General features: G+C 39.5%; 1 protein-coding gene across 1 annotated transcript; it reads left to right on the top strand.

Annotated features, from left to right (window-relative positions):
* The first annotated feature begins 1,213 nt into the window (after window positions 1-1,213).
* On the top strand, window positions 1,214-15,107 carry LOC121726936 (wee1-like protein kinase). Its single transcript, XM_042114585.1, has 5 exons — window positions 1,214-1,612; window positions 12,582-12,838; window positions 12,987-13,075; window positions 13,180-13,950; window positions 14,447-15,107. The coding sequence occupies exons 1-5, from the start codon at window positions 1,374-1,376 to the stop codon at window positions 14,711-14,713; spliced, it is 1,623 nt and encodes a 540-aa protein (XP_041970519.1). The 5' UTR covers window positions 1,214-1,373; the 3' UTR covers window positions 14,714-15,107.
* The last annotated feature ends 442 nt before the right edge of the window (window positions 15,108-15,549 follow it).

Here is a 15,549-nt window from a genome sequence, read left to right as displayed (position 1 = left end):
CCAAAGCATCCACGATCAAAACTCCACAGTTGTTGATCATTCTTACCTCTTTAAAAATTAAGAGTCATATCCATGAAATCATAAATTAATGACGTTTATATTTTAATTTTCATTGTAAATAAATACATTTTTAAATTCAACCAACCCCCAACGTCGTCCAGTCATATTTAAAAGTCCGACCCCTCTATTGCCCCATAACATAATGACGACATAATATTGTATTTCTTATATAAGTTTAATTGGGAAATCCTTAGTATAGATCAATCATGGTCACCTCAAAGAGCGAGACAAAATACATAAATGACGTCACCCAAGGCCAAATTTTTGGTCTTCAAAAAATGTTCTAAGTCAATGATGAAAAACTCAAAGCAGATATGTCACTACCGCGTGCGTTTTGAAGCTTCAAATACGGCCCAATTGGGCCGTCTGTTGTTTAGTCAGCATCGAGCGCAGTCACGAACTGGTATGCATTCAGTTAATTAGTGAAGTTACTTAGTGTGCTGCCGCGTGCCGCGTCTTGTCTTACCTATTATAAATAAATTGAAAATGACGTCGTGCGTGTTTCGAAAATGTACCAATTATGACTCAAAAGAAAACAAAACACATGGAATCTCTTACCACATGTCTTGATTGCAATAAATACCTCGATTATTTACATTTTCAATTATTTTTTCGAACAGTCTGGAAAAAATCGAATTTTCGTCATAGCTCAGGCTGGCTCAAGCGAAGAAAGAGACAGCGATACGATTCGACGTTTAAAAATAGAACTGTCTCTTTTATGTAAATGGTTTTTCATATCTTTTGTTTCACTTAGCTGTCAAATTTGTCAATGTTTGCAATTTTGAATTTGAAAATTGTTCGGAAGAGATTTTAGCCGGAAAATAGTATGGACGTAACAAATCTGTATAAGTAGAATATCATTGGTTCTAAGTGCAGAATCCATGTACTTATATAAGATTCTTGACCCAGACACACAAAAACGTCATTTTTGACAAATCTCCTTTACCAGCTTGAACAGCGCAAGCCTTGTCACTTTCCCGCGTTCCATTTGATGTTAAAAACGATGAAAACGCTCAAAATAGGAGAAATTTTGAGCGTTTTGATCGTTTTTAACAACAAATGGAGCCTAGGACTTCTTCCATTATGTTCCTTGACTTGACTCGATTAGAAAAAAAAGCATTAGCCAATGAGAAGCGCGCATTCATCTTACCGGTCGAAATTTTGGCTGTGATTGGTTGCAGAGTTAACAGGTGCTATGCGTCATCCGCCATGTCGTTAAAATTGTGAAAGTGCGCTTTGTTTTTAGTGTAAAACAAAATTACCCCATCATTTGTGTAAAAACTACGGATTGTGTTTTATGATTGTGATATATTATGATGAGTGAGTGGTGCGAAATGAAGGACGAATATAATAATAAGCATAATTCATCGGAATTGACAGAGGAGACCTCATATGAAATGTCAGATTTATTTTCTGATAATCTGAGCCCCATAGCATCAATGGTTCCAAGAAAGTTAGATTTCAGCGGACTGGATGATGATGTTTGTACGGAGGAGACGTCACAAGCGCCAATGTCGCTTAGTCCACCGTACAAAAGAGTGAGAGCATTAAAGTAAGTCACCATTTAGCACATTACCTATTCTACTTTGAACACTTATTTACATACCTAGTTACGCTGCTTCTTGTAACTTGTGGTCTACTTCCTTGCTCACATTGGCACAAATGTACCATTCCATCTCTATCCAATAAGTGTAAAGAAAAAGGTGAGCAGTAGTTTAGTTCCTGGTAGCTACATCATAATAATTTAAATAAGTGTAGTTAGTATACCTAAACTGCATTGCACCATTCTAGGCATGAATAGTCGCATCAATTTAGTTATCATTATTTTTATTTTATTTTATGGGATTCGGAAAACTTACGGCTAAACACAAGAACAAGTAAAAATGACACACACAGGAAGGCCAATGACAAGTTTTCACAGACAAACAAATTTAAAATTATTTAAAATTATTATTGCTGATTTGTGTTGGTCAATGTATTAGAATTCTTCATCATAACCAAATTCTAATAATGTGATATGCCTGTGCATAGCAAATTTTAGTACTACATAATAGGGAAGCATTTTATACTACTCTATAAAATTCATTTACAAATGTTAATATCATGTGCAGGCCATGGGATTCAATCTGATCAAATTATTATAAATTGTAAAATGTAGTGCGGTTGTTTGTAGTTGTAACATCTGTCTTGGTTCTTAATTTTGCATACCATGTCTTTTAATAAATGCCATGATGACAACAAATATTTGAAAATTATCCACGAGAACGGCTGAACCGATTTGGGTAATTTTAGTCCTTAAATAATCATAGAAGTCCAGAGAAGGTGGTGATCCAAAGAAGGTTTAGAATATGTGACACAAAGTTCAACAGGACATCTAGTATGATCATTAGACATCAGATTATATGCATTTGCATACTTGCATATGCAAATTCATATAATGGCACTTTTAGGCGATAGTGCTTATTTTGCCAATTTTTGGTTGATAGTGTATATTTGGTAGTTTTATGACACACATTGAGACCACAAAACAGGTACGATGGATCAAAACACTTCAAATATGTGGCTCCATCCCCATTTAAAGAATGCAATACCTTGTACCCAATAGGTACAATATCTTTCTAGAAACAAAATTTCTTGTAGTTTGTAACATTAGTAAAAAGTTTGAATAAAGTAGTTAACGATTTAATAAACTTCCATGGGCATTAAGATTGGAATCGAAAAATATTGGTAGAAAATTATAAGAAATATAGTGCTTTATAAGAAACGAAAAATCCTGGACTAGATGAAATTATAAAAATTGGCACTTTTATTAACTGCGCCACTGGAAAACTCTTCTAAAAATTAATAAAATTTAATATTAAGTAATTCTTGATTGTGCATAATTTGTGCATATTTCGGTCATTTTTCATGCATATATATATTCGGCACTTTAATTGTGCATATAATCCGATGTCTAATGATCATTTTTTTTTAATTAATGATGGCTGTAGATTAATAAATAAAATATTGTTTATGCTAAATATTTCGGCACTTTAATCGTGCATATAATCCGATGTCTAATGATCATATTTTTTTAATTAATGATGGCTGTAGATTAATAAATAAAATATTGTTTATGCTAATTATATTATAATTATGTATGTAAACAAATATTGGCATTGTATAAGACATATTTATTGATATATTCCTTAAAATTACTATTATGGTTGTTCTAAATGAGGAGACATTATTTTTGGATGGCATTAACAGGAAGCAGCTAAAACCAAGGCATTGTTGTGTTTGGATGTGGCTCAGCCAGCAGCCTATCTAGTTGAGTCATGTTGGAACATGTACTAAACCAGTTCCCAATCTTATTCTTTGGGATCAGGTTTTTGGCAATTCTTGTTGTTTACTTGTGGAAAATATAGGTGGAAGCTGCAAGTTTTTTATCATTCACATTAAAGATATTGGTGTAGGGTTCTAGTCTCTAGAGCATACATACATAACATTAGCCTAGCTTTAACATTGTAGTTTTATTTCCTAGAACAGTGTTCTTGCTACAAGCACTTTTTTTACACAGCTTGGTTATAAAGTTTGATATAATTTGTATTTGCAAAGGTGCACAAAAGGGTGAATCTACTCGAAATTTTATTTTAGGCCAAAAATTGTGTTTTAAAAATAACCCTTAAATATTGCTCTGAATGTTTCTGGTGTTAAAAGGCACCGAAATAGAATTCCCTTTCTGTAAGAGTCACGAAACAAAATTAAATAATTTAAGAGATATTCAATATAAAGTAAAAACTGTTGTTCATGACAATGACAAAATTTGTGGAAAATGACGTGTTTACTTAGAATAATGACAATTTGTTGAGAATAATGATTATTTTAAAAATCTTATCCATATTCGTGCTGATTATAAACGCCTCCGTGGTCCAGTAGTTAAGAGCGTGACTCTTGACTCAGAGGTCGTGGGTTCGATTCCCACGTTGGAAACATATTGTTAATTATTAGTTCCAAGTTTGGTAAGGACTTAGGACATTGCAAGCTGATCACCTGATTGTCTGACACTCAGAACAGGAAAATAAGGTCTGACAAGTAAGATGATCCATGCGTCGGATCACGGATGGGCATGTAAAAGTCGGTCCTGCGCATCTCTCGCCAGTTGTGTCGGTCGTCCGTCCCACTGGGTTATGAGAGTTAAAAGGAATGGAGAGTGCTCTTGTGTTCTGCGCACACACTTGGGCACTATAAAATTACTCCTGCGTAACTGGCCTGGTTTCAAACCGGTGTGGGGGTTATTATTATTATAAGTAAAAAATAGGATTTTCAATAAAACTTGTATGTTAGTAAAAGTATTGATTTATTATAAAAATGTATTCCCTAAAATATAGCTAATACCAAAACCTGCCTTTAAAAAAATATATTCTACCTTTTCGAGTCACCTGCAATAAAGCAATCGTCATTATGTTTTTAGGGCTATTCAGGAAAAAGACGTTCAGGAAAATGAGGAATTCACTAAATTCGTTCATAATTAAGTATTGATATAAAGAAAACTAAGAAAATTATTAAGAACTTAGAAATGTTGCGGGCTTTTATAACTTGGTATAAAAAAAAAGTTGTGAAAAACAGACAAAAATGTTGGCACACATCGAGAAAGGTAAATGACGTCTTATTTGGAAATTTATGTAGAACCTATTTCAAAGACGCACCTGCATAAAACGAAGACCTCTATCCACACCAAAGCACTGCGATCAAATAAAGTGAGCCAGCAGATTTTATCGCAAAATAGGTTTCAACCCGTCACATTGAGTATATCGGCAAGGCATTTGAATGCCTTGCCGATATACTCAATGTGACACAGTATGACAGTGTGACAATGTGTGTACTCAGTGTGAACAAACAATGCGCAGGACAATGACGCGAATTTTATGAACATTTTAAAAATATAATTTTTAGTTATTTAATGTAAGTTGATGTGTTATTTGTTGGTATCGGATAGTTTATTAGTTCTTTATCTTCAAATTAACATTAAATTTTTAATCCTTTCTAGCTCATTTTTTTATAAATAATAAATTGTAAGCGGCAGTATCGAAGCAACACGCAAAAATGTCATAATTTGGTACTTCTTTTTATAATAACTTTTGAAATATTAACTCTACTTTCAAATAGTTTTAGCAGCATTTTCGTAAGTTAATTAGACATTGTAATGTGTAATGTTACATCAAATTTACGAAGGCGTTTTGAACCCAACTTCGAAGAAATGAATTTAGTCTCTCTCAAATATTCGCCCAAAAACAATAATAAAAAGAGAAATATTTTTGTACATTAGGTATTATGAAATTTTGTCTGGTGACTCCTCTACATATTCAACATGAGCAGTAGTTATCTAATAAATTTGAATACTAAATTAAATTTATGGAACTTCTCATTCAATTCAGATTACATAAGTGATGGACTGGATTATGTCAGGTGTAATTAGAGATGGGCGATGGGTAAATACCCAATCTACCCACCTGGGTATTTACCGGGTAGATTGGGTATTTACCGGGTAGATTGGGTAAATACCCAAAAATGGTGGGTATTTATAATTCAGCGTACGTTTTCACATATTTTTTTTTAGTAAATCCTTAGTTAAACCTCCATTAAATAATGCAAATTTGGTCACTAGTTCGTAACTGTTCGAATAAGCCCCTTTAAGTCTTAAACTAATGTATGTTTGCAATACAAAACCATGTTTTTCATGAATTTCGGCCGCATGTCACGCTGTGTTTTTGAACTTTTTTCCTAAATTTTGGTTTTGTATGTGTGATATTAATATTCTTTAAAGTATACTGCCTTTTAATGGTGATAAGGTTTTGGGAATTGAGTAAATCATCTTAGTGGACGCCTTCATCGTTAAGGGAAACACGCGTGCGAAATTTCAAAACATTCATCCCTCCTTTAGGCTAAACTTTGAAAAATTCTAATATACATAGGTTCTCGTAATTCAATATTTGTTAGTAATTGTAGGCACTTAATACGAAATATTGTTGTGTAATTGTGTCTAAGAAATTATAAGGTTCCACTAACTAACCTTGAGCCTATACTATTACAACCTCAAGGTATAAAACCTCTTTGAGGTAAGAATTTTGTGAAATACAATTATAGTGGATGCCTACTTTATTAGAGGAACACGTGTGCAAAATCTTGTCTCCTATATAACCAGTACACAATGTCACGATGACCCACTGCAGGCCACGCCATTGCCCGCCACGCCTGAAAATCGTCCGCCATCATACACCATTACTCCGTTTACACAATGGCGATGGCTAGTAGTGGGCCAGTATGGTCAATTGTGAAGAAGCACCTTTACAGTCTTGACACATATATATTTTGTACATGCAAATTAATGTATTATGTAAATGAGTACTGTTTTTGTATAAACGCAACTAATGATCAAATATAAAAAGTTCTTGGCCTGTGCGTTACTTAAAAGAAAAAAAATCCCTTTTAACCGTGGGAGAGCGATTCTTCGGTACGAATGGGTCGACTCCGAAAAAACCGGCATGAAACAGCGCTTGCACTGTGTTTCCTTCAACACGCAAAAGAGAATGCCGATCTTATGACATGTCCTCATGTCGTCTAACTCGACCCTTTATGATGAGGGCGGAAACCGCCAACCGGTATGGTTGGTTATGGTAACGAAGTATGAGCGTCATGTCGGATATTCGGTTTTATCAGCGCTCAGTGCAAGTAGCTCCAGTGAGTGCTCCAGAGTTGGCTCCGGTCTTTACGCGTCTTTTTTGGCTCAACTATCCTACTCACATAGTTTCGGCTTGTTGAAAGACAGCTTTTTGAGAACCCGATACTTAAAAAATGTGACCGTTCCAATTCTTCCAACAGCAGATCAATCGCTATAACCTTCTCGAAGATGATGGAGTCCATCATCAATAGCCAGCCCCTTCGACACTTGGACGCTCAGGGATTACTAAGGCTCGGCTCGGCTCTCTTGGCGTACCTAACTCATCGTTGGCTCAGGCGATTGAAACTATGGGTATTAGCTGTCAGTTTGGATATATACAATTTCACTATTATCCAAGATTCCATACATCCAAGAAATAATGCAAGAGGGTCACAAGTTTCTTAGCAGTCGTAGTTGATGGTGAATGCTCTGATACTCTATCTGTTGACGCTGGTATCCCTCAGGGCTGTGTGCTATCGCCTACCCTATTCATACAGCATATCAATGACATGTTACAGACCAACGGCATTCATTGCTATGCAGATGATAGTACAGATAATGTGACTTCTCGCATATTTCTCGGGGTGGAATGGGGTAGACGTAACTCAGTCTAATTTAACCGCACCAAAACACAAGTCAGCGCGTTCACCACAAAAAAGTCACCAATGGTATATCCTCGTTTAAGGGAACCACTTTAACAATCTTCCCCAGCATGAAAATTGGCGTAAACATTTCACCAAAAATACTAAAAGAGCTACCAAAAAGTAGAATCAAATATCTCACACAAATCCGCGTGTATTTAAAAAAAAATTGTCCCCCCGCAATGTAAAGTAGAGATTATAATATTAATCCCCAAACCCGGAAAAGATCCATAGGATGAAAAATCTGCCCTCCAAGGTCTTAGAAATACTCTTCCTGAAACGCATGATGCCAGAAATCAGAGCGAGTAAACTGTTATCCGATCACCAATTCGGGCAAGCCAAGCGCATGGGACCGTGGAGCAGGTACACAGACTGGTAGAAGAAATTCAAAAAGCTTTTGAAAGCAAATCTTACTATTTTTCTGGACATATCACAGGCCTTTGATCGATTATGGCATCTTGGACTGTTGTATAAAGTTCGTAAAAAGCCACCCTTAAACTTCTACCTCTTTATAAACGCATACCTCAGCAATAGATATTTCTATGTTGAGTACGGAGATAGTGTCACATGTCTACATGAAATCGAAGCAGGAGTGCCGCAAGGCAGTATATTGGGCCCTTATCTCTACCTTCTAAACACATTAGACCTTCCAAGTACTGATGAAGCTCTGACATATACATACGCAGATGACACAGCAATCCTTGCAGTAGACCAAACAGCCTATGGAGCATCGGCAAAATTGCAAAGAACCTTAAACGAAATATCATAGTCGTTAAAAGATTGGAGGACAAAAGCCAACGAGAATAAATCTGTCCATGTAACTTTCACATTAAGACACGAAACATGTCCAGAAGTAGAACTTAATCGGATAAAAATACCACAGTCAAACGATGTTAGATACCTAGGACTTTATCTCGACCGGCGATTAACATGGAGAACACATATATGGAACAAAAGAAAGGCTTTAGACAAGCAGCTACGAAAGCTTTACTGGCTGATAAAATAAACTTATTTTGTATAAAAGCATACTCAAACCCATCTGGACTATGGGATGCAGTTGTGGGGCACAACCTCCACATTAACACAGAAATTCTACCACGATTCCAATCTAACACCCTGCGTTCAATAACTGGAGCCCCATATTATGTTACGAATAGCCAAACCTACAATGATCTAAAAATCAAGTATGTAAAAGAGAAAATTAAAAACTCCCTTCAAAACTATTGTAAAAGGATAAAATAACATCCCAATATATTGGCAAAAAAATTGATAAAAACTCTATCAAACCAAACATTCAAAAGATTAAAAAGACGAGCCCCACAAAATCTTCTGTAAATAAAGATAAATAGTAAATATATAGACGCATCAATGGATGCGTGCCACACAAAGAAGAAATTCAAAACGACTAGTTCAATGTCTAGAAGTCAGATCGCTAGCAGAATGAGAAGTTAAAAAAATCAGAAGCAAATCAAAGCAAATCAGATTTTATATAAGATAGGACGTGTTATATGTATAAGTAATAAAAAATTATACCTACATATTTTTTTATATAATTTCTTTAACCAGGTACTTATACATTGTCTATTTTAAAAGTAATTTTCAAGGGTCTTCTAATATTTTTTCTAATATTTTTTTAAAATATTTTAAAGGTTTTTCAAATATTTTAAATTATTAATAAAATAATAGAATGTAAATAAAAAAAATCGGCCAAGTACGAGTCGGACTCGCGCACGAAGGGTTCCGTACCATTATAGAGAAAAATTAGGACAAAATTTGTGTTTTTTGTATGGCAGCCCCTCTTATTTTTTTTATTTTATATTAATATTATTATTAAATATTAAAGTTAACATCCATCTAAAGACTGTGTAAAAATTCAAGTACCTACATTTTGCTATTATTGATAAGATAGCAGAAAAGGCCAAAAAAAACACGTTTGTTGTATGGGAGCCCCCCTTAAATATTAATTTTATTTTGCTTTTAGTATTTGTTTTTATAGTGGCAACGGATATACACAATCTGTGAAAATTTCAACTCTCTAGCTATTACCGTTCTTGAGGTGGTTGTGACTTAAATATTGAATTTTATCTACCCGCCCTTTTGGGTAGATACGGGTATTTACCGGGTACGTGAGGGTAAATACCGGGTAGATGGGTAAATACCCAGGTACGTGCCCATCTCTAGGTGTAATATGGTCAATTTCATGTTTTTGTCACAAATATGTCACACTTGACATATTTGATCAAAATCTACTTTAATTTTACTTCAATCAACCTATTTGAAGCCAAATCAAAACGGCAAGAAAAAAATTAGAAACTTTTTAATTTTATGATAGTAGGGAATATAAATTATATAAAATAATTTAAAAAATGTTGGACTTCTATTATGACGGAGAACCTAACATTCAGGCTTTGAAAGTCCTTTTGAATCGAAGTTTTTCGATTTCTTTTGCTAATGGGCAAGTAAGACGTTGACGATATCATTGTAGGAGGTAAAAGCTAGCTCTGCCTTGATGAAATATTATTTCATCAAGGCAGAGCTAGATTTTAGCTAGATTTTACCTTTATTTCAGAAATAATAACTTGATTTTGCACCTTCTTTATGTTGAACATGTAAAAGACACACATTGGATAAGCTCATGTCAATCATGTTTGTGTGTGATTCTATATGTGCTAACACTTCAACAATGAATGCCAGTTCTATACAACAATATTGATTGGTCCATTTTGACCACATCTTCCCTGTGGTTTCTTGTAGTAGTTGTTATAAAAGTTTTCTATTTTCTTGTTTAGTGATAGGCTATGCGATGCTGAATAAGTCTGAGTATAAGGAGTACACTTTGTCAAGAAGTAACACTTAGCACTAATCAATTAGGCCAATCATATGTACTGCAGTTATATTAGTGGTAGTTTGAATCTTATCAGATCTAAGACAAGCTCTACTCGCTGCCTGGTTCATTATGCATGACCGCTATCCTCAGAATCCGAAACCAACATTATGAACTTCAATTTCTCTCGAAACATAATTTAGCAAGGTTGATGAAATTTATCTATCATCAAAACCACTTTGTCAATAAATACACAGGATTCCAGTGAAATGATGGTCAATTTCTACTCCAAGGCATCATCACTACCTTTGATAATCGTTTTCAGTGCTTTCTCAATCCCACGGTAGCTGTTAGTGACACTATAAAGTCGTTAGCGATTCATTATAATAATGTAAAAAAATAATTTCTTAGTATACATGTAGCCAGTGTACCAAAATTGGTACAGCAATGTTTCAGTTGCTATAAAATGGTAAAAAACGATTTAAAAAAACTTGTTATCTGCTTATAGGATACATTATTTATTGTATTTGAAGAACAATGTCTATTTAGAATGATATACTTTATGTGTAAAATATTATAATAACTAGCTATTTGACCAAGCTTTGCTCGGTATTCGATAAAACACGAATAAAATGACATTTTCTAAAAATGATCCCCCAAAACCCCCTATATACTAAATTTCATGAAAATCGTTGGAGCCGATTCCGAGATTCCAATTATATATATAGCAAAGTTTAGCCAAATATTGCTATAAATGTATAATATTTAACGAAATTTTTAAATTTAATACATAATGACAACACTTTCAAGTTTATTGTTATGTAAGTTTTTTTTACCTAATGTAATTTGTTTTATAAACAATTAAAAATGAAGTGTTCATTTGGGAACACTTAGTTTTAATTGTTTATAAAACAAATTACATTAGGTAAAAAAGCTTATGTCACGGTGGTCATGAATGGGTTAAAACTAAGCACTGACTGCAGCTTATGTTACAAGGTGTCACACCTATATATATATATATATATAGGTGCCGTGCCCCTTTTTTAAAATGAAATAAGGGGCAAACGAGCAAACGGGTCATCTGATGGAAAGCAACTTCCGTCGCCCATGGACACTCGCAGCATCAGAAGAGCTGCAAGTGCGTTGCCGGCCTTTTAAGAGGGAATAGGGTAATAGGGAAGGGTAGGGAATAGGGGAGGGGAGGGAAGGGAAGGGAATAGGGGAGAGTAGGGAAGGGAATAGGGTAGGGGATAGGGCCTCCGGTAAACTCACTCACTCGGCGAAACACAGCGCAAGCGCTGTTTCAGGCCGGTTTTCTGTGAGAACGTGGTATTTCTCCGGTCGAGCCGGCCCATTCGTGCCGAAGCATGACCTTTCCACGTATTATGGTAAATGTTCCCCAGAGTTCTTTTAGTCTGTGTGTCACTAAGTTCTTAAGCCTTTAGAAGTCAGGTGGCACATAAACAAAGGTAAAATATAAAGTGGTAGCTTCGTAGTAGGTACTCTGAAATCTGAATGACTACTAAGGGCCGTCTGGGCCACTACACGCTGGAGGCATTTTTATCAACAATTTACATAACTGAATATGTGGGTGTTTATGAGCAATATTTAAATGCCACATTGCAAAAACCCGTTGTATTAGATTTGAGAACAACACGGGCATGAGTCAGCCATGAAATTGATTTATTATTTATTAAGGTTTGATTTGTCCCAACCTATAAAATAAACGTTCACGTTTATTATGAATCGCGAAATTGAAAAAACTTTAAAGTTCGGTAGAAATCAGTTATAGTACAGTTAGCCGCACAATAACAAGCAACATGTGATCGGAGCGCGAACAGCTGACATCTGCCTCAGAAAAAACGCCCGCGAGAAAAATGCTCTCGGAACACCTTTGCCGAAAGCACCGACGTCGCGTCACACTCGAAAGTGGACTCTAGTACCTCGAGCGTAGGATACAAATCCGCTCACGCTCGACTCATGTGAATCAAGTGTTATTTCCCTTCTATTGTGACTTGTGAGGTACCCGCGCACTTTACGCCGCGCGCCGTTCTCCATTTTTGGGAATACATTACGATTGTCCGAATAGAATATACTAGTAAATAGATGGTGTGTTGACTTATTCGGTCGAGACGGACGGCTTCGCGCGAAGACAGTGTCATCTCGCACCTGCCGCTCTGAGGGCCTATTGTACTCGTATCTCGTACCTCGTCCGGCGCGAGCCCGCAACTAATTTGAGCGTGAATACAACTATAATAAAAGTATAAAAAAGTAATATCGGTTTGGTTTAGGGCAAGTTTGAGATTTGTCATAAACAGGCTCAGAAAATGTAACAAAAGCATATTTTCGGGTGCAGGTTGTTCGACAGTCCGCACACGCCGAAGACGCTGCTGGAGAAGTGCTCGACGCCGACGCACCACGCTCCGCGCTCGCGCCTTTTCCCGCCCAAGCTGAGCGCCGCCGCGGGCATGCCGGCCGGCTCCAGCCACCACCTGCACCCGCCGTCCGACGAGGACAGCGCGCTCGGCTCCCTGCCGCCCGACGACCTCGACGACTCCCGCCCCCCGCCGCCGCCCCGCCCCCGCGCCAACATCAACCCCTTCACGCCCGACGGTGAGTAGCCCCGCGCCCGCGCCGCCCGACTGAACGATATCTTCAGTTCGATGCTTCGTTTGAATGACAATGTTGACCGCCGTCTTCATTGTCATGTCACTCCCGCTTACACGTCGTAAGATACGTAATCGAAATTCGTATGTCGTAGGTCAAGCCCTGAACAAGAAGAAGCGAGCGCTCTCCAAAACGCCGACGTGGGGCGAGCGGACGCCGGAGCAGCCCGCCAAGAGACTTCGGGTACGTTTAACCTTGGTTTCCCTCGTCTTATTCGACTTAAATGTATGTTTCATGGTTATTGTTCCGACGAATCCTTAACGTATTTCGTTTATGTCCTCCCGCAGGAGTCGAACATATCGCGGTACAATGTGGAGTTCATCGAGCTGGGCGTGGTGGGGCGTGGGCAGTTCGGACGCGTCGCGCGCTGCGTCAACAAGCTGGACGGCTGCGTGTACGCGCTCAAGCGCTCGCTGCGGCCCGTGGCGGGCTCGGCGGCCGAGCGCGCCGCCCTCACCGAGGTGTACGCTCACGCCGCGCTCGGCAAGCACCCGCACCTCGTGCGCTACTACTCCGCCTGGGCCGAGGACGACCACATGATCATCCAGAGCGAGTACTGCGACGGCGGCTCGCTGCAGGAGCTGTTGGAGCGCGGCGCGCTGCCCGAGCCCGAGCTGCTGCTGGTGCTGGCGCACGTCGCCGACGGCCTCGCGTACATACACTCGCAGGGCCTGGCTCACATGGACATCAAGCCGGCCAACATCTTCGTGTGCGGCGGCGACGCGCCCGACCTCGCGCCGGACTCCGACGACGGCTACGACGACGACGACGCGCCGCCGCCGCCGCCGCGCAAGTACAAGATCGGCGACCTGGGTCACGTGACGTGCGTCTCCGCGCCCGCCGTCGAGGAGGGCGACTGCCGCTACCTGCCCAAGGAGGTGCTGCAGGAGGACCTGGCGCATCTGCCCAAGGCGGACGTGTTCGCGCTCGGCCTCACGCTGTTCGAGGCGGCCGGCGGCGGCCCGCTGCCCAAGAACGGCCCGAAGTGGCACGACTACCGCGACGGCCGCCTGCCCGACCTGCCCCACCTCTCGCGCGAGTTCAACCAGCTGCTCAAGGTACCGCCTATACTCTATAATATTACAGACTATATAAGACGTTTGCTTGCTCGGAAACTCGACTTTTTTTTATAAAAGCTATATTACATATTTAGTTTCTCTCGAGATCAAAGTACCTCCTAACTTTCTTCAAAATCGGTTTAACAGAGGAATGAGGTAACGGACAGAAAAACTTGAGGAGTTTGTAGCATAAAGCTACAATTTTGTTAACGATTGTGACATCTAATATTTTATGAAGATCGGCGCTCTCAATAATAGTATCGACCGTTTAGTGCCACCTAGTGGGCAGTGGGCTCAATGAGTACTTCGCGTCGTAGACGAGATGACATTTTATGTCTTTGCGACTGGTTTTCAAGATTTCAAAAGATGTGCTACCGACTGTTATAGCACATATTACTTATTAATATCTAAAATAAATTAACAACTCTGTGATAATTGTTTGTATGCCACATTCATTCACCGGTTAGTACTAATATGAATGCAACGACGCTTACAGAAAATGGTGGACCCCGAGCCGACGCTGCGGCCGTCGGCGGCGCGGCTGCGGCGACACCCGCTGTTGCAGACGGGCGGCAACAAGAGCCGCGCGCAGCTCCGGCGCGAGCTCGCCGCCGCCAGACTCAAGAACGAGCTGCTGGCGCGCAAGCTGCAGGAGGCGGCGCGCTGCATCAAGTCGCTCACCCCCGCCGCCGCCGCCGCGCCCGCCCCCGCGCGCCGCACGCGCTCCTCCCGCCGACCCGCCGCCACGCACACGCCGCGCTAATTATTCCTGTAATATTCTATCTCAAATCCGAATCTAATTATTTAAATAATAATCGAGTGACCGTTTCGTTGTAGTGATATTCATTATTGTGACTTCTCGTGGTAGTATCGACGTTACGTTAGCGACCGTCGGCCCGGCGATCGCTCGCTAGGGCGGTCCGACGGCGTCGGCCGGTCCCCCGGACGACGGTCCGGACCGAGAGAGATCGGTCCGGAGAATCCATTCGTCCAGTTCGAACGAATATTACTAACGAAAACCGAATTAGAGGATAGGAAGTTCAAACTCCGAGTTATCCTAAAGTATAGTTACTGGCTGCCAATATGACTGGCAGCCAGTACTGGCTTGGCATATGCCGCGTGTGAACATTTTGGCCTGGCTTGGAAAACTGTTCACACGCGGCATATATCAAGCCAATACTGGCTGCCAGTCTTATTGGCAGCCAGAACTAGCTCTGTGAAAACTATACTTAATTTCAATTGTGATTATAAAATGGAGTATATAATATGTTATATAATACGTTTCTTCCTAGTGTAAGCCAGGTTTACGGTTCAGTCGTAGTATAGGTGTCGCTTTGAAAAAGCATTTAAAATTAGTCGGGAACGAAGATCGACACGACGTATCCTCGCGCTCGGGACCCACCGCTCCGCACCTCACCGACCTCACCGACCTCACCGACCACACCTCGTTATACGCACAGATATATTAACTAGTTTACGTCTAACTCTCCTCTCTATCGGAGTCTTATTTGCTTTTGTTCCATTTCACATCAGATAAAGTAGTCGAAGTGACCGAATCAAGGTCATCGCACACTACACGGACTCGATGCCCACCCAACT

This window comes from Aricia agestis, chromosome 5 (assembly GCF_905147365.1).
Source record: "Aricia agestis chromosome 5, ilAriAges1.1, whole genome shotgun sequence".
Taxonomy (NCBI): Eukaryota; Metazoa; Arthropoda; class Insecta; order Lepidoptera; family Lycaenidae; genus Aricia; species Aricia agestis.
Note: the sequence above shows the minus strand (reverse complement) of the source record. Positions and strands in the feature narration are given on the sequence as shown.